General features: G+C 33.8%; 1 protein-coding gene across 1 annotated transcript; it reads left to right on the top strand.

Annotated features, from left to right (window-relative positions):
- The first annotated feature begins 313 nt into the window (after window positions 1–313).
- Window positions 314–16,026, top strand: LOC124373097 (60S ribosomal protein L18-like). The gene is made up of 5 exons (XM_046831489.1): window positions 314–380; window positions 490–577; window positions 11,475–11,681; window positions 14,541–14,664; window positions 15,827–16,026. The coding sequence occupies exons 2-5, from the start codon at window positions 512–514 to the stop codon at window positions 15,970–15,972; spliced, it is 543 nt and encodes a 180-aa protein (XP_046687445.1). The 5' UTR covers window positions 314–380; window positions 490–511; the 3' UTR covers window positions 15,973–16,026.
- Window positions 16,027–21,262: the final 5,236 nt, after the last annotated feature.

The following is a 21,262-nucleotide window of genomic DNA, read 5'->3' as shown; positions in this document are numbered from 1 at the left end:
CTTAACCCTTTTGATCGGAAGAGGAGCTGCAGTCATAACAGCTGTAGTTATAGAAAACGTCTGTGATTATACTGACTCATTTAAGCCATGAACACATAGTATCATAGTAGATTAATAAAACTTATTTTCCATTTCAGTTAGTCAAAATGTATTTCAGTTAAAAAACATAACATTTAATAATTAAAAGTAACTAAGCTGGAGAAGATTGGTTTACTATAGAATAATATAATTTCATATAGGCTACTATTAAGTGTTTCCAATTTCTCCAGAGTCTGGCCAGAGAAACCACTATGACTTCCGTTTTATTTTTCTCGTTAGATTTAGTTGGGCAGTCTTGCTGTTGTATTAGATCATTTCTTCCGGGATAAGAGGCAAAAATGGTGAGTGCTTTCTCTGTTATTTCTGATTATTATATCGTTTTTAATCAAATTCAAATTATTGTATTTAACTAAAACTGCAATACCATATTAATTTATTTGTTTTTTATAGGGTATCGACATAAATCACAAGTATGATCGGAAGGTTTCGCAGAACCGAACCGAAGTCTGACGATGTGTACCTGGCCCTGCTTGTCAAGGTAATTATTAATTTATTTCGTTTGCAATTCTCTAAATGCATATATTTTAATTTGGTCTAATGTATTTAATATTAATAATAATAGTAGAGTGTTAAATAAGCATATTAATTTATGCTGCACTCTATGCTCGGCAACTAATTTTAAGGTTAACTTGAATGTGGCTTTCCTATGTAGGATAGGACAATGCCAAGAGCATTAGGCTGAAATAGTGGTTAATGTTTAAATATTTTGTAATCGCGTGTGTTAAAGTTTCGCATAAATTGATTTAGCTACTATTAAGAAAGAGAAGAAGGCCTATGTTCAAAGTTACATGGCTATTTTGATTTGGGCTGTTTGGTATCAGTTAAAATTGTCTACCAGAGTTGCCAGATAATTTTTTTGTTCATTGCATTTTGGGTTGCTCGGTGCTGTCCCACACTGATAGCTAAATACATTACTGTTAGCCCTTTTGGAAGTTTACTTAAGCCACATGAAGCTACCTAAAACCACAATTTTGTGTGCCATTGAGGTTAACAGTTGAAATAGTCAATGTAGCCTAATTTGATTCATTTCTTAATTATATTTCCAAATCAATTCAATCGTGTGATTTGGTATTTGAGTAATGGCCACAAGAAGTACAGTGGTAGCGTGCGTGAGTTTTTTGCGTCACAAGGAGTCAAGACACGTTTATCCTTGAAAATGGTTAAAAAATAACATTTGATTATTAAAAATGGTAGTCAAATTTAGAAAACTACACAACATAGGGGTAGGGTACGATAAGCGGATCTGGTTTTTATATCGAAATCGGCAAACGATATTAATTAATCATAACTATCGATATAATAATCTATACTAATTAATTATTTTGAACGATTACCTTAAATAATCTATATCAACAGCTGTAAACACTTTCAAATAATACACTTAGCCTAAGGTAATATTTCAATTTTACATAAGTAACTTTAATTATTAAAAATGGCAGTAATTTTTAGAAAACTACACAACATTGCTTTGAAAGATGATGAGACGTGTTTTTCGTGGCTTCAACATGTTGGACTCGTACCGAAAAACCCATTATGTGGAATTTGTGGGAAAGAAACAACTGTAACTGTAAGAGGAGCAAATATGGTCGTCTTCAGTTTTCCTAATTTTGGTTGTAATAATTTGTTTGGTCACTGTAAATATTAAATTTAAAACATACGATTTATCTAATTGAGCGACTACCGCTCCGATCGCCGTAATTTTTTGCATTCTAACACAGGTTAACGTAATTTCACCGAAAAAAATAGTCCCGATTATCGCCATAGCCGTTTACTCCCCCCCCCCCAAAAAAAATTTTTGGAAAAAATAAAATTAAAAAACCTGACTGACAGTGCATTTATTCGTTTTTTTTGTGTTATTAGTTCGTAGGGCACGTAATTTCACCGAAAAAAGTAGTCCCGATTATCGCCGTAGCCGTTTACTCCCCCCCCCCCAAAAAAAAATTTTGGAAAAAATAAAATTTTGAAAAACCTGACTGACAATGCATTTATTCGTTTTTTTTGGTGTTATTAGTTCGTAGGGTAGTAGTCCATGTAGGCTACTAATTCTAGTATAAACTCGTCTTATCTTATCAGTAATAAACGCGCGCCGCTTATCTTTTGCCTGTAATGAAATTTGCGTTAGTTCTGTCTGAGTGTTGTGTGTGTAAGCAGTCATGCGTGATCTGGGCTTGGACTTTGCAAGCTCGAGTTAATTTTTTTTTTCTAAAAGAGCAAGCATCGCGTGATCTGAATTTTGAATAGGCAAGCTAGGGTCTTTTTATCGTGTGACAAGAACCATCGCAAGCCATGTCAATAACTTCACTAATTATTCCTTGTCCATGTGGGTTTGTTTGTGTACGTCTGGCGGTCAATCGAAGCCGTCCTATAGGTCACGTGATCCGTCCGGCCAATCGGAAACCTTCCTGTTTGTCACGTGGCTACTGTCAATTCATCAAAACGTCCATGGTCGGCCATTGTTTTTAGTTTGATAGTCGAAAATCTACTTATTTATGTGTTTTGTATTGCCAACATTGTACTGCCGTAAAACTGGTTTTTATATGTTAGCGATAATCGGGACTATTTTTTTTCGGTGAAATTACGTTAACCTGTGTTAGTACGAAAAACCTTACGGCGATCGGAAGCGGTAGTCGCTGATCTTAATATTTACCAATGTAAACAATAAACAACAATAAGTAGGCTAACTGTTATTTTGAGACTTTGAAAATGACGATAAATATTTAAGATATTTTTTCACAAGTGACGAGATTTGTTTAAGTAGCTTTAACATGAGGGTTTGGCTCCTGGTAACCCATGGTGAGAATTCTTTCCTCCATTTCATAAAATCGGTTACTCATTGATATCAAGCTGGTCAAGATATAAATATTGTAAGGATTCTTTGATATCTGAGTTTAGGCCATAGTTGGTTTTTGTTGTCTTGTAATGTTATTGTTCGTTACATTTTTATAATAGCAATGTAAGAGATTCTTCTTGTTTCGGTAATTTATTATAACTTATTTTATACGATATTTACATACATCGAAGTTGGATAATAATATATTGAATTGTTCGATAATAGCAATCGAATAACGAGTGTAGGCCGCTTATTAAAGTCTACCCAATAAAATACTGTAAGCTGGGTCTGTGTACGTTTATAAAATGTTACAAACAAAACAATGTAACATTTACTTACTTTTGGGTAGGATATTATAGTCTCTCCCCATTTTATTTATTGTTAATATATTAATTTTTAAGATGTAAAGCGAATAGAACTATATTGTTATTTGAAATTTACCTATTACTTTTGATTTGGTATTTTGTTTATGTAGATAGTCATAAATATTGATGATTTAGTAATCATGATTTTAAGTTGTGTTGGTGGGGGCCACTTAATATACTGAAGCCCGGATAGCTTATCTGAGTATTGAGTGTGGTCAGGACTTAAGCATCAACAACCATTCCGTATAGCAGCCTTCACTGCCTTGTGGATAACAATGGTGTCCAATAGCACAATACAGTAGAACCCCTCATATCCGGCCTCGGTTTTTACCGCACCTCGGTTTATCCGGCCACTTCCCGGAAGCCAATATCGAAATTTATTTACCACGGCTTGCAGACGCGCAGTTGCACGCACTAGTCTCCCACGACTCTTGCGTTATTTTTGTGTATCTATTTTTTTACATTTTCCTGTGTTGTCCTCAGTTGAGCTAATAGGTTTAACCTGTAAACAGTTCGTTGATTATTTCCAGTGCGGTTAGTACAGTACAGTACAGTACAATTGTTTTGTTTCGTCAAGTGCTGTGTACTGTAGGTTGGTTTATTCCGGCCAGGGGCTCGGTCCCGTGGTGGCCGGATATGAGGGGTTCTACTGTAGAAATAGGTTAGTATAATGAATGGTCAAATAAAGCTCTTTTTTAAATTATTTGATTTCCAGACACATGTTTCGGAATTCAACAATCATCAGTGTGTACATTAACCTCTAAATAGAAAACAACTAAATATACACGTGGACCATTTAAACAGATGTTAAATTTATATGACACAGTTATAATTTTGATTACAGTAGTATTCTGTATTAGTTTAATATTATAATTTTTTCAAAAATGGGGTTTGTCTTATTTTTCAGATTGCTAACTATTTTGAAAATATTAATTACATAATAGGCCTACTAATCAAAATTACAACTGTATCATATAAATTTAACATCTGTTTAAATTGTCCACATGTGTATATTTAGTCGTTTATTATTTATTTATTTAGAGATTAATGTACACACTGATTCAGTGGCGTAGCGAAGGGGGGGTCCAGGGGGTCCGGACCCCCCCCGAAATTTTAAGACATATTAAAAAATAAAGCATGGAGCAGGAGAAAAAAGGACAGTTATCATTACTCTTGTCTACAAACATTAAATTGATTGATTTCACTGATTAAAGTGACCGTTGTTAAAAATATAATTGTCCTTTCGTTTAAATCATAAAGTATCAAACGATACTTCTGGGCTCGGTCTTTCGGATAGTGTAGTGTAATCACGGTGTTTCTATAGGGCGCGGTCACGTGACGTCGCAAAGTAACCTGAACCGTAACACGGCGAACAGTTTAAATTAGCGACCACTTCGTTCAAATTCGTCGTGGGGACGTAAAGTGACTATAGAATTAAGTTAAGACGTTGATTTTAGGTGTCATTAAACTGTAAACGTGTATATAATTATCGAAAAAATCACTTTCGGTCGGAAAATACACTTGAAAAACTCTACTGATTAGAACTTCAACTAATTTGGACTTCAATGATTGAGGTAAACGTGGGGTTTTCGATTGAGTTAGGCGACGATTTTTGTTATCATTAAACTGTACACCATACCTATATAATTATCGAGAAAAAAAATCACTTCCGGTCGGTAAATACCGAAGAAAAGCTCTCTACAGATTCAAGTTTTGCCGATTTTGGATTTCATTGGTTGAGTGGTTGAGGTAAAAGTGGTACTTAGGATTATGTTAGGACGGTGATTTTAGGTATGAATTCAACGCCGACTAATACATATATAATTATCGAGAAAAAAAAATTAAATCATTTTAAATTAGCGACTTTCTTCCTATGGAGTCCCACAGGGATCTATACTTGGAGCAGTCTTGTTCCTTGTGTACATCAGCAGGCGGAACTCATCGCTCCTGAGAGGGAAAATGGTCCAGTATGTTGACGATACAGCGCTCTGCATTAAAGCTCCAACAAAACATGAATTAGAAATCATTTCCTTTTTAGAACTGAATTCATGTATTCAGTTTTTTTCTAAATTAAATCTGAGGACCAACAACTCCAAATCAAATGCACTAAAATTTCTGTTTGCGGCAAAGAGAGATTGAGGATCGCGCTGCTGTGATGGCGGACGATGTCCTCATAGAGGAAACTGATTCCACCAAGTTCCTCGGAATGTACCTTAATCGAAGTCTGACTTGAGACAATCACATTGAAAGTACCTGCTCAACGGTTTCTTCAGGCATTTATGCTCTACGGAACCTTTCAAAATTTTGCTCCCAGGATGTACTAAAAATGGCCTACTTCGGCCCTGTACACCCCCATCTAATGTACGAGTTGAGGCTATGGGGCAGCTGTTCTAAATACAAATTTGAGCGAGTATATTTAGAAGTCAAAAGAAAGCTGTCCGCATCATTTCAAAATTGAAATCCCGAAATTCATGCAGAGATGCCTTTAGGGAGCTTGGATTGCTAACTTTGCCCTGTCCCTACATCCTCGATGTCGCCCTGTTCTGCCGATTTAAGTGCGAGTTCGTCCGGGGCAGGGACGTATATCAATACGGGACAAGAGGCAGGGACAACCTTCGGTTACATCCGCACAGAACAGCCGCATTTAAACGTTTGCCATCCGAGGTTGGTGTTAAGCTGATCAACAAGCTCCCCGATGAAATAAAAAATTTGAATGAACCAACAAAATTTAAAGCTCGATTGAGACACTTTTTGGTGTCGAGGGTGTTTTATTCAGTGGAAGAGTTTAAGATGAGCCGCTGGGATGAAATTTAAAATAATTCGATCATCCTCTATTTCTGGTGGTAAAATTTAGAAGATTTTAAAACGTATGGCTGTAAGTATTTATCAGTCTTAGGAATGAGTGTAGACTGTGTATGAACGGGTATGAATGGGGGCAATTTAAAATAGATATACATATTTCTAAATAATTTAATTTGACGATTGTATGCAAATTTTATTATTGTTGACACAATAAAAAAGTATTATTATTACCTCCGGTCGGAATATACCCAGGAAAAGCTCTACTGATTCAGATTTTGACGATTTTGGGTTTCACTGGTTGAGTCGTTGAGATAAAAGTGGTACTTAGAATTATGTTAGAACATTGATTTTAGGTATCAATTGAACGCCGACTAATATCTATATAATTATCAAATAAAAATTGAAAAAATCGCTTCCGGTCAGATAATACACCGGAAAAACTCTACTGATAAGAAGTTCCGACTACTTTGGATTTCACTGACTGAGGTATTATTTTTTTATTTTCCTTAGTATATTCCGATCGAAAGTGATTATTTTTGTTTTTTTTCTCGATAATTATATATTTATTAGTCGGCGTTGAATTAATCTCTAAATTCAATGTCCTAACATAATTATAAGTACTACTTTTACCTCAACCACTCAACCAGTGAAATCCAAAATCGTCAAAACGAATCAGTAGAGAGCTTTCCTTTGGTATTTACCGACCGGAAGTGATTTTTTTCTCGATAATTATATAGGTAGTCGAGTACAGTTTAATGATAACAAAAAATCGTCGTCCTAACTCAATAAAAAAATACCACGTTTACCTCAATAACCGAAGTCCGAAGTAGTTGAAGTTCTAATCAGTAGAGTTTTTCAAGTGTATTTTATTTCCGACCGAAAGTGATTTTTCCGATAATTATATACTCGTCTACAGTGTAATGATACAAAAAAATCGTCATTATAACTCATTCATAAATACCCCAATCAGTGAAATCCAAAGTGGCCGAACTTCTAATCAGTAGAGTTTTTCCGGTGTATTTTCCGACCGTTAGTTTGACCTGTACCCGAGCAACGCTCGAAAATCGCCCTTCTTTTCTAAATGGTTTTCGGCCGTCATCAGTGGCCCAATGTCCCCGAAGGAGTATTTCATTTTCTCCACAGAATATAGTTGAGTCAATTATACGCTTGAGTGAAGCTCTGTTTTGATCTTTTTATTTCTTATCCAGTGAATCCAACATCACTTTGGTGCCTTCTACTCGGCCAGAATCGAACTTCGTAAAGTTTCTGTAGCTATACAAGAAAATTTGTGGTACTAGAGTTGCTGTGAGAGTTTAATTTGCCTATTACTTCTTTCCACTTTCTATAAGGCGTAGTTACTAAAGCTCCATGTTTTTGGTATTTACCTTTTACCAGTGAATTCATTGGCAAATAACACACAAAACGTCCCCCGGTTTCGGACCCCCCCCCGAACGAAATTTCTGGCTACGCTACTGCACTGATTGATGATGGTTGAATACCGAAACACGTACCTGGAAATAAAATAATTTAATAAAAGTGTTTTAGTTGACCATTCATTTTACTAATATAAAGATAACACTGTAATGTGGAGTTAATAACGAAATAGGTTAATAACACGAAACTCATCTTTTGCCACTCTGACGCTTAAGTTCACAATTTTACTAATTTTGTTAGTATACTTTAATTTGCATTTTTAGGGGCTATATATTGCTGAAATATTATTTACTTGTTTGAATTCCAGGTTATAGTTCATTGATCTAGGGGACTTGGCTAATCTGATTTTCTGGGTGGGGTGGGGGAGAGTAAATTAATGAGGAGTAGGTATATAAGAGAGGAGATAACAGTTGTCAATGATCACGTGGAAAAGGAACAGGGCATTTGAGTGAATCAGTCTGTTTCTGGGTGGGGAATGGTACATTAATGAGTAGGTGTAGGCTAAGAGAAGGGAATTAAAAGGTTATCAAGATTCAAAAAAGTACAGGCAAAAAGAAGATCTGTTGGGCGAAATTTAAGAGTTTTTAGTGCCCTTCTTTTCCCATTAATGTAACATTTTGGCCACAGCCTACCTCTAAGGTTCTTTGTGTATCTCAATGTTGATTTTGTTGCATAGTTAGTTAATTACTCATCATTCTCTTTTGTGATGCTATTGAGAAGTAGAGTGATGTTTTTCTGTATAAGCTAATGAATATACAAGTGTTGTGAAGTAAATTAATATTATTGTGTAAATCAGAATATACAGACAAGACACGGTGTTGGTTTTCTTTTACTTTGTACGGAAATTTATATTCATTGTGTGCCTACTTCAAGTATGGTGTGTGCCTTTGTCCTCCTGCTATGATTAATAATATGGTTTGGTGAGTTTGTAATATTTTTACCTCTCAAGCATTAGTAATCAGTCTTTTGGAATTTTATATTTCACTGATTGTTACTATCTTAACCCTTTTGGGGCTCATTAAAAAGTGCTAATTTCTTCATATGGTTGTATTTAAATGTTCAGTTAAAGTACAGTGTTGTATTTTGTAAACTAACTTTTTATTTTGAAAAAACAGGCTAATGCACGACTTTTTATGATTTAGCCTTTTAGTGTAGAGTAAAACAATGATTTTTGTTACACCGTTATATTTTTACTTATGATTTAAAACTTAAAACAAATATTTTGTTGTTCTTTTTAAACCAAAATCCCATTTAATGTAGGCTATATTTTAAAGCTGTTTGTGTGGTCAAATCATATTTGTTTTATTTAACCCTTTTAACCCCGGCCATCAAATCAAGTGATGTGCCAGAAATCCCAAGCCATTTTTAGACAAAATGTAAGGGTTTTGTAAAAAATTCATAACTCAGTTATTTATTAAGATATTTAGGTAATTCTTTTTTTGTTTTACTTCTTTATACATGTAGCTTACAGAAATATACAAATAAAATTATTATTTTGAAAGAAAATGTTTTTACATACATATATAAAAAATAAATAAAAATGAAAACATTTCAAGTTTGATCATGGAAACCATATAGATAAAAACATATTTGACACAAAAATACCCATTTACTTTATGATATATTTAATCCTTAATAAAAGGAAACAAAAATTATAGGCCTACCTTATTTACAAGTGGAGTAACGTCAATTTTTGTAAAGCCGTGTACATTTTTCATTTCTGGGCAAGGCAATGTAACAAGACCTTTGAAATTCACAGTACTTAAAATAAACATAAAACCAAAGTTATTTCTGACAAAATAACTAAAAATGTTCATAATCTAAATTTTAAAAAAGTTTTAAAACAATATTTACATCACTACAAAATGTTTTAGCACTTGTGGTCACCAAAACAATTGGGGTCACTAATCACATCCACACCATTTGCAACTAGGTTACTAATTAGTGTATTTTAACTTACGGGAGACTTTGAACGATGTCTTTTACTCATTTTGAAATCAAACAAATAATAAACTAAACTTTAACTGCCGTACTTTACACTGCTTTAACCTAAAACTGTGAAGAAAACGGAATATTCACAACCACGTGATATACAGCTGTCTGCAACAAGCGTGAGCAGTCAGTCGAGACAAACTGCAATTGCTCAGTCACAGACTGACAAAATACGAAGTCAAACTATTACAAACTAATATATTTCGATGCAAAATATCTTTGTGCACAAGTCTGTGCAATTTCAAAGCATTTGGTGAAATAGGTGGCCAGTAAAGTAATAAAAAGTGCACGTCCGCACTATACGGACGTCGGGAGTTGACGCCATTTTTACGACGTCGGAGTTAAAAGGGTTAATATGTTTGTCTTAAGTTATTTTTTTGTGTGTATTAATATTATTTTTACTCCAATAAACAGCAAAAAATAAAATTTATACAAATTGCTACTTTTATGGATATTTCTGGGCCTTGATCAGGTAGAAGAGGTCATCACTGGTGTTAAATCGTCATCTTGTATATAACTAATGTACATTTGTAATCCACTTGTACTTGCAGCCATTAGAAAAATAAATAGTATTAAATAAATAATTAACACATTGTTTCAACAGTATAATGTAGCAACTCAAGCCAAGGTAATAAAAGTTATGTATTTTCGTGTAAAAATTATTGCTGGAATTGATTACATTATTTAATACCATCTAACCCCCATATTTACAATATATTAAAAACTAAAATAAACTTGTGTTACAACGCAAACAACAATAAAAGTACAAAGAATCCGATTCACACTGGCTATTTGAAGACAATTCACTCAGCTGGAACTTTCGTTAAACCAGTAAATTTACTGCGAAAAATACAGCTGTATTGTTATTTCAAATAGTTCAACGAGAGGTGACAGCACAATGCAGAACCAGTAGAACCCACCGAACTAATCTCATACATCAATGAAATGGGACTTAGTATAGTGTGCTGTGCTTCTGATTCGTCTGCTAGCAGAACTACAGCACAACTGTGCAGCACCAAGAAATATTTTAGATGTTTTTTTGTTCCTCGCTATATTGCTTTTTGTTCGTGGCTGCCGCAGACCACGGTGATAGCTAGAGGCATTATTGTCATGCTGTTCAACTACCAATTTCTGTAGGACCTACGGTTTTTGTATATTCTGAGTTTTCTAAATCTTTTCTCATTTTAATTCACTTTTTAAGAATATTCTGTATAAAATAAAATAAAATTGCTAAAGTAAACATTTACCATCCATTTGACTATTGGTTCTTTTCTCAAGGATATTTTTATTTGTAGACCTTTGAACAGTTAATTGTTTTCTGTTACCTTAATAATTCGTTTTCCGTGAATTTTAATTTGAAAAGTCAGCAAATAATGTGAAATGGCTAAGAAAGGTAAATATTTGCTTTGAATAGAAATATTATTTTGTTTTATTTATGTATTGTGCTTTTCATTATTTTTGTTTATCAGTGTTATCTACCACCTGAAGCAGCTCGTTTGAGGGTCCCCATTAATCACAGAACATAGAATCTAATTTTTGACTGAACAGTTCCGATCCCATGTGGGTGAAAGGAGAATCTCATGTGGCGATGTGGTCGTGGCGATGTGGTCTTGTCAAAGTAGGCCTAACTTATAATACAACTTTAAGATAATGTGATCATAAACTTGCTACAATGTGTACAAATTGTAAAACGAACATACAAGGAATGGTTTCATACTATCTAGGCCTATAACACTTAAATTTAATTATATCAGCTGGATAGTACAAAGCTGTATCTCTCTTTGTTTATATTTGAAGAATTGTTGAAATACTGTACACTGACTAGCTTTAATTAAATATTCATGATTATGCTAGATTAAAAATTATTAAACATAACGGGTGAAAGTTTTTTTATTCAAAACTAGTCTGCTCTTGTACTGACAAGTTTAAATCACGACACGTGCCTGTTACAGCTGTACAGGTTCTTGGCACGCAGGACAGAGGCCAAGTTCAACAAGATCATCTTGAAGCGGCTGTTTATGTCCAAGATCAATCGGCCACCAATCTCCCTTGCGCGGATTGTGCGATTCATGAAGAAGCCCGGTCGAGAGGGACGTATCGCTGTCATCGTGGGAACAGTCACAGACGACCAGCGCATCTGGGAAGTCCCCAAGCTGACTGTAAGTATTTTGATTCAGTTTTAGTCTGGACCCTTAACTTACAAATTGCTACTATCCCAATCAATACACTACTCATGTCGCAGTGAAGGTGTTAAGCTGTCTGTCAATTCGACACAGTAACTTAGAGTCTATTGGGATTTACTAGATTTTATGCAGTATTACGTAAAACAATATTTTACATTATTTTATTCAGAAAAATTGAAGAATTTACTTGATTTGAAATACAAATATTTTTTCATTCATACTGGAGTTAACAATAAATAATTCATCATGTGTAAAATAGTAAAGACTGCAATAAATTTAAATTTAAATCACTGATTCAGTCAACAGTTTCAACTTACCATAGAAGTATAGTATCAACTAAGCTGGCTCAGTCACACAAAGCTTCCTTCAATTGTTGGTTATTTAATGTTAATTACTAAATTATTTTATTAGTTCATAGAAAATCTAACAAATCATGAAACAAATTTTAATTTTACTGTGAAGTTTCTCTCTGAAATTACCGTCTGTGACAGAACATTGCATTGCTAACTAATCACTAACTATATGATCCAATCATAAAATAGGTAGTAATTCTTCAGTTTGGTCCTTTTATTGAACAATTTTTTCCGGATAGCCAATTCTGATATTTTGAAAGAGAAAGATACGCTAAACTATGGGAATCAAATCTAAAGGAATTGAAAGATTTGTTCCTCTATCTCTTTCTATTTTAGAATCACAACTCCTAAGAGTATTTATCTTACAAATAGAAATACAGGGTCATCGAAAAATATTGCCTAGATTTTAAATAACTGTCATAAAAAACTATTAAAGGTAATTTAAAGGTTGTAGTCTTAAAATGTGCGGAAAGAAATACATTTTTTTTTTTTCATACCTTAGTATGTTTCAATGTGAGCACCGTTCGTTGCCCTGCAGATATCAAGTCTGTAGTCAACTTCCTGCCACGTGCGTCCAATCATATCTGGCGTAACAGTTAAGATTGCGGAAGAAATTCGCTCCCGAAGATGGTCCAAATCCCGAATCTTTTCTGCGTAAACTATATTTTTTATGTACCCCCAGAAAAAGAAATCCAAAGGGGTAAGATCAGGACTTCTAGGAGGCCATGAAATGGGGGCTGCTCTACCAATCCAACCGTTTGGGAAGCGTGCGTTTAGTGCAGCGTGTACCTCGCGATGGTAGTGAGGTGGAGCCCCATCTTGCATAAAAATGATTCGCTGTCCAGTCTGTTGTTCGATATCGTCTAATTGTGGGAACACAAACAGTTCAAGCATGTCCAGGTAAACTAGGCCTGTAATGGTTTTTTCTACAAAAAAGAAAGGTCCAATAACTTTGTCATGAAATAACGCGCACCACACATTGAGTTTGGGAGAATCACGCACATACTCGTGGATTTCGTTTGGCTGTTGCGATCCCCATACACGGCAATTGTGACGATTTACACATCCATTTATGTGAAACGTAGCTTCAGATGATTTGGATTATCATCAATTTCATTTGACATAAAACTTGCAAATTCAGTTCGTTTAGGGCGGTCGGTAGGTTTTTATTTGCTGTTTTATCTGAATTTTATACGCATGAAGTCTTAGCCGTTTGTGCAGTACATTTTGTATTGTTGTTTTTGGAATGTTTAGTTGAAGACTTGGTCGAGCAATGGATTTTTTGGGCTCCTAACACAAGATTGCCGGATACGCTCAACATTCTCTTCTGATGTTCTTGGTCGGCCTGGTCTAGATTTTTTGCCGACGGTCCCTGTTTCCTTAAACTGGTTAAACCATCGAACGATAGCTTTGTTATCAGGTGCTGTTTGACCCGGATATGTTCTCCGAAAGAACCGCTGTACAATGACAAATTGACTTTGACTCCGCGTACCAAATCACGCACTGTGCTTTTTGTTGCACGGTCAATATCGTACTGAGCGGTGGCGCATCTGTGGCCGGCTGACCTTGACGATTGCGCAGCTTGTCTGCGCATCACAAAGACAGGGAAACACAATCAGACGAACTAAAAACAAAACTTGCGTTCACCAGTTATCGTCTGGTGAAAGAATTACTCATTTAACATGAAAGGTTTTGATGTTATAATTTTATTAAATCTAGGCATTATTTTTCGATGACACTGTATTGTAATAGTTTTATTAGGTTTGGTTTGTTTGGATTATCAAACTATTTCCATATTCTTTTCAAACATTTCTCTCTTTAAAAATGCTATTTTATGGAACTGGTAATAAGCCTAAGTAATGCACTTTTATTAGTAGCTTTCATAGCATCATATTTAATGTCTTTACAACCATTGATTATTTTACGATCTCCATTGTCTCTAATAGGCTATAGTGTTTCTTTACATAAATAAAATATTTACGATTTTCTGCTATCGTGAGGTGTTTATAAATATTAACCTTTGAGTGCCAAGAGCCGATGAGATCGGCCTTATCTGTATTTGATTTTTACAGCTATTTTCCAAATATGAGAGAACTTTTATGCGAGTGCAGATTTTAAATATTTTGCAGTAATATATAAAAAAAAGTCATACTTAGTATTACAAATACTTATTTTATTGAAACTTGCTAAATTACACTCGCGCCTACTTACACAGGGAACAATGAAAAGAGGCATACAAATGTATTAAGATATAATTTTAAAAATTTATTGGGATGTAAAATATTTAAATGATATATATTTTTTATAAAATGTTAATTTAAAAATTTCAATAGATTTTATCATCTAAGTAAATATGTCATATCCTATTTTTACCCAACACAAAAAAACAATAATCCTTCCATCATATGTATTTTAGAAACACTGTGAATTATTTTGTGGAACACTACATGCTATTTATTTATTCATTTGTTATGTTTGTTAGGTGTGCGCACTGCGAGTGACAGAGCGTGCTCGGGCCCGCATCATCAAGGCTGGTGGTGAGATCATCACATTCGACCAGCTGGCTCTGCGTGCACCCACTGGCAAGAACACTGTCCTCATGCAAGGTGAGTTGTAGTCTCGGTTTTATTAAACTGTCCTTAGTTTGTCATCAGTAAGCAGTTGAGAAAAACTATAAATTTAAAGCAAGATCTGTAATTAATAATCATATTTGTATTGCTTTTAAACGTAGAATGTTACATTCACAAATGTCATTTAGTTTTATAAAGTAAAATTAATTTTTGAGACTAATAGGTGGATAATAATCCGTATCTTATTCTCTACAATCAAAACTCATTCATTTCATTCATGGTATCAGTTTCAACAGTCAAGCGATAGCTAGTGGTCCCAGCAGCATAACGTAAACTTCCTCAAATACACCTCTGACACTAGAAAGCCTTTTTATCATGGTTTTAACTGGTTTTGAGTGTCTAATATTTCAAAACTATCAAGGAAATCATTGATTAATCTGACACCGCTTCTTGTGAGGGAAGTTGATTAAATATCTATGTTCTGTGCTGTTGTACGCTGTAGCCGTCCCTCTTATACAATAACTAAGGATGTTGCTGCCCTGCATTAACGATGATGCTATTATAATAAGTCTAGATTTGGTCCAGTTAAGTTTGTATCATACATGAATACTGGTTAATGCTGTGGCGACATCCTAGTGTCATCTCTTATTGAGGTTGGGTATGAAGAGAATATATACAATTTACAATTTTTCTTCATACAATAGCATATGAAGAAATTCTCTATGAAACTTTACTTGCCCTCTTCTTTTTTAGGTTTTAATATGTCTATAATGTTGAATAATTAATTGACTAAAAGTTATCTCTGATGTTAGTTTAGCTCCTGATGTAGGGACTTTCTCAGGGTTCAACCTTGCTCGAATTCTTTTTAATATTTGTAGCCTACTACAAATATTTCTGAAACGCGGTACAAAAGTTTATTGAAGCCGACATAGGCTCAACAAAGATGCCTAGATGACAGAAATTAATCTCACACATAATTATTGATCCTCAGTTTCTTTTTCAGATATGAAACTAAAACCAAACACGATCAAAATAGTAGCACATTTCTACCTCAATAAAAGGATGATTACATATATACTTACATTTTTGAAGGATTGTTGGCCAAAAAATGCATAATTTTAATTTAACTTTGTCTACTTGCATATCAGCAATTTTGTAAACTATTTGATATTTATTAAATTTTTTTGCTTTGTGTCAGGTCGCCGTAATGCCCGAGAAGCTGTGCGTCACTTTGGCCCCGCCCCTGGTGTGCCACACAGTCACACTAAGCCCTATGTCCGCTCCAAGGGCCGTAAGTTCGAGCGTGCCAGAGGACGAAGGCGCAGCTGCGGCTACAAGAAGTGATTCTTTACTGTTTTATTTCTTTCAAACATTTTATTATTAAATGTGTAAACAAAATGAATGTTTCTTCTTACTTGGTTTTCCTGGAAAAAATGTATTAGTTAATAATAGTCTTTGATATTAGTCCTGTAGTATTACCTCTCAGTTCTTTAGACACTAGCGCCTGAGGTTGCTACTTGACCTGTGACTATCAGTACTCGAGAGGTCGATACTACCCAAAAACCACCAGGGCCTATTTTAAGTGTGAAGTATAAAGACAGTGTAAAATAATTTAAAACAAAACAGTTTCAAGGTCATATAGTGATGCGAACTTTTAAATTGAGAAGGTAGTCCTTATTTACTTCAACTAAACCAAACTTTAGAAGCCTGTATATAAATTTTTGTAATGGTTTTGTAAACTGGTTGACTAATTGGATCTTGTCGTCAAAAGAGTTAATAAAAGCCATGCTCCAAAAGTAAAGCAGAGTTTACATAAACTAAGAACTTTTGTAGTGGGCAGAGAGATAACTACTACTGAAATAGTAATTTTGTTTGGTATCTTAACCCTGTTTTCGTCGCTAAAAGTAAGACTTGTACAGTTATTTAAATTTTAGGCACTTGAGGCTGTATAAATGATTTTTATTTGATATATTCTGGCAGAACATTGACTATAGTAATTATCTTATAACATCGAACATCGTTCTCAGCGGACAGCTGACGTGAACGTAATACATATCAGCCATTGCAATGAAGGAGGAGGAGCTCTTCTTATTGGAATATAAATTTTCTATTATTTCACAAAAGAAAACTCACAATTATCCAAAAATTATTGGATAATTGTGAGTTTTCTTTTGTGAAATAATAGAAAACATATCAGCCATGTTGTAACACTTTATACAAGTGCCAGTTTTTATATTTGGAGGTAAGTGTTCTCTCACAGTTGTGAGTCAGAGAAGTTGTTCTTCCAATTGATGTCCTTGGCACTGTTCATGAATCTCCCCAACACAAACTGTCGCATGTGTGTTGTCAAATACTTGAGAAAGGAAACCAATGTCTTTTGCCCTGGTAGTGCAGTCATTGAAGCGAAAAATACGGTCTTACCTCCGAATTTTTTTTACTGTGAAACCGATTTGCATGAAATTTTGGAATTAGGCTCATCTTACCCTTAACTTCAAAACTGAAAATGATCTGAACTCCGCCTATTATTTTTAAGGGGTGTAAACAACCCCTTAATGGAAAAATCGACATTGAGCCATTTTATCGCTACAAAACATGTTTTAATAGTAAGTGGTGAAATTGTAAAGTGTTTTCTAACACAAATTACCTCATATTAAAATCATTTTCAACCCCTTGAAAATCTTACAACCCTTGCAAACAACCCCTAAATTGAAAAAAATCACAAAAAAATACTTTGGTATGACATAAAAAGATGTAAGTATAGAGTAAGTAATATTTTATATTCTCTATAATAATTATCAAATTTTTAACCCCCTTTCAACCCTTGAAATCTACCTCTTGATAAAAAATTGTTTTTGATAAAATGAAAAGGATTTAAATATTATTCCACATTCTCGAAAATGATTATCATATTCTTAAGCTTTTCTACCCTTAAAACTATCCCCAAATTAAAACAGTAAATATATATGATTACATATTTCAAAATAATTTAATTTAGAGTAAAAAATTGCCATTTATTGAATAATATATTTACAAATTTTATTAAAATTCACTCAAATGTGTTATATATAGTATAAGAACGTTGGTATGTATTCAAGAACGCCTACGTTTCCAAAATATATGAGCCATATTATGTATATGTATATACACATTACAATAGTTTTGGATCTCTATTATACTGCGTACTTTCACATTGCTCCAAATATTCACAATCCAAAATTTTCAGTTACTAAGCAGAAAAAAAATATGATAAAGTTTTTTGACCATAACTCCTTCAATTTTCATGCTATCACAATTTAAAAAAAAACCATTTTAAAGGTAATTAAAAGAGCTACAACATCCTTCATTGCAATATATAGTAAAAAACCTTTTTCTCAAACGGTGAAGGGTTAAAGGGCTTAAGAGAGGCTGTGATTGCGCTGCTACGCACTCTAAACAATCATATTCCGTCAATTTTTTTGTTTGACAGAAAAATCTAAAAAATCCAAATTGTTTGTCAGAAATATACCTACATTTTTCATCCCTACACTTTTATACGTCATTTTTTAGATATTATGAAAAAAAGGTGTGTTTTTTAAAAAATTTGAATCTTTTTTTTAATCGTGACTTTTTTGAAAAATATGTGTCCTGAAGCAGCCAAAACTGATAAAATCTATCAAAATCTTCATAATAAAGTAGATTCTAGGCGGAATACGATTTATTTTAATTTTGGTGGAAATGGCACTTATGAAACCCATTGATTTAAAAGAAAAAACATTAAATGCTCCCTCTTATTTGCAATACAGCTCACTTATTTTACGTGCAAAAGACTTTTAATACTGCTCATTTTAAAGCTTATTTCAAGCACTATAAAACTCTTTTTTATTAGAATGCCTAAAATGCATCTGCTCGCCGCTAGATGGCATTTGACCACATCGATTAAATTTCAGACAAAATAAAAAACGGCTTTGATTTTTAATATCTAGCTTAATATTGCACTTAGAGTACTTTATAAAAAAAACCAAAATGGTTCATTGTTGTACCTGCTACAATTGTGTTCTTTATACAATTTTCGATTTAAAACGTATATTTTTGGAGATATTTGCAAAAAATGATGAAAAACGTAAAAAAAATTGTGAATTTTCAATTGCCAATAACTTGAAAAAGTATTGTATTTTTCAAAAAACGTTATAGATGATTTTTTGCTTAAAATTAGGCCTTCTATCGATATCCGAGGTTATTTTGAAAAAAATAAATTCACCCCCGAGAAGGGGGGTGGCAACCACCCCCAGGGTGGTTGCGGAGTTCAAATCATTTTCACTTTTGAAGTTAAGGGTAAAGATGAACCTAATTCCAAAATTTTATGCAATTCGGTTCACAGTAAAAAAATTCGGAGCAATAATGCTTCAATGACTGCACTATGGATGTAAATGTGGTGTTCATCCTAGTTTACCTACCATGTGCCCAAACACTATGCCAGACCAGTTCAGCAGGGATGATGCCGCAAATGCATGGTGGAATTCAGTGACTGAGTGAAAGATTGAACTTGAACTATATTGTAAATTCTGTAAATGTATACACAAGTATATATGCAGTCATAAGATTATATTTACCCATGAAAATATTATTTCTTTAGAGATAAGTCTATTTTTAGAAAAACGGTGACTGTGCGCTTTGTCATACAAATCCATGTAAGGTTTTGTGGTAAACTTTAGGATAACTATATATTTTTGGAATTACAATAAAATTTCAAATAAGTTATACATTTACAGTTTTGATGTAAAACTTATTGCTAAGCAGTTAGTTGCACATCAGTATATTTACAAAAATTATTTAAAAAATATTTGATTAAAACAAGTATTTACATGGTAAATAACAATAGGTTATTGTTATTTTGTAACCTTCTAAAAATATTTGTGAATAAATTTACATATAATTGTTTACATGACTTACATTTATGAAATGGGATACATTATAAAAAAAAAAACATCTGCGTGGCTGTTTGAATTAGAGCTGCCACTACGAAGTGATACCATTTCCAGTTCTAGAGTTAAAACAAGTCTAATTTGTTTGTGCTGGAAACATGCCAAAACCAAATTTTTTAAACCTACATCTAATAAATAATTTTTACATTTTTTTGTGCTAAATTATATATTTAAATTATTGTAGTAAATGTTGAATTTGAAAAATTAGTATGTTAAATATTAACATGACTTATTCTGGTTGGTGTCTCATCTGATCTTTGTTTAAACCCTGTAGGTAGTGTGGGCTGGATATCCGTCATGATCAGTCATCACATTAAGTAAGATCACCTGATAACACCCCGTGAATGCATGCTTGTATAAATAATTGCCCGAGACAGAATATTATCATATCGTTTTTACAGTCATGGTTTCTAAGCAGAACTAATCCAAATTCATTCATCCCTAAACAATACATTTTTTAGTTTATTTCTGACGAATTATAAATAAATTGATATGAAAAATTGGGAATCATTTTTAGGTTCTCACTTTATTACAGAACTTGTTCTGACGTATGTAACATGTTAGATTTAGAGTATTTGGTACAGTCCAATAGCTAAGAGTCAATTTGCAGTGAAATTTAGTTTTTGTGAACTGACAGAGGGATTTTCTCTAAGAAACAAATGAATCGTAAGCACATTGTTGTGATGATCATAATGAAAGTGTTTAATATGTTGCAATAATTTTTTTTTTCTCAGATAATAATTGTCTTAACATTGATCTGGATGATCTGACACACTTTGAATCAACATCAGACATGAAAAGTTGTCAGCCAACCATATAAAGACCTATTTTTTGGCTGAAAATGGTAACTTTCTGTCTCTTTACCTCATTGTATGACACTATCAAATTACAAAAATATAATCTGGGGAAACAATCTATCAAAAAAAGGAGGGAGTATCAAACTACTCCCAAAGTAGCGGCTGACAATTGATGTAACTAAAACTACACTGTGTGCTTGTACAAGGCAAATTGCTTCTTGTGTCCTAGACTATTCAAAGGTTCAAATTTATTATCCAAAATGATAATGACTGGAGAACAAAAATAAGAGATGGCCACCTGGCCGGAAATTTAACGCAACAAGAATCTTCCTGTAGAACCCGGAAAAATCAAAAACAAATTTTCTGTTTCTTACAACTTTACAAATTCAAGAAATAATTTTATAGCTCCTTGAATCTAAAACCTGAATTATCTCTAAACATAGCATTTTACACAATGTGTTCCGTGAATGAAGATATGTGTTCACGAGTCCCACTTCAAATTCAGAGTATTTAAGTTGATCCAAGATTGCCTCCATAGTGTAGTGGAATTTATCTTCATAAGTTCTAATTCTGTGTCTCCACAAGCTCCCAAACACGTAACAATCCATTGGACACTTAAAGTCAGCCGACCGATCGTCTCAGGCCTCGGTCACTACATGAGTGGTAGAGCATTAGTGGCCAAGATACAGACATGATGCACAATTATAAAATGAGCTGAGGGCTGAGAGGCAGGAAAAAATGTAATGTCTGGGGTTGGCGGTGGATTAGTGGTACCACCCTTGCCCCACATCTGTTGTGGCTAGTGTCGAGCATTCTCCATATATACAATACAAATTTGTTTTCCTAAAGGAGGGGCCGATCAGACCAAATTTAAGT

The sequence above is a fragment of the Homalodisca vitripennis genome, unplaced genomic scaffold (genome assembly GCF_021130785.1).
Source record: "Homalodisca vitripennis isolate AUS2020 unplaced genomic scaffold, UT_GWSS_2.1 ScUCBcl_4810;HRSCAF=11209, whole genome shotgun sequence".
Taxonomy (NCBI): domain Eukaryota; kingdom Metazoa; phylum Arthropoda; class Insecta; order Hemiptera; family Cicadellidae; genus Homalodisca; species Homalodisca vitripennis.
Note: the sequence above shows the minus strand (reverse complement) of the source record. Positions and strands in the feature narration are given on the sequence as shown.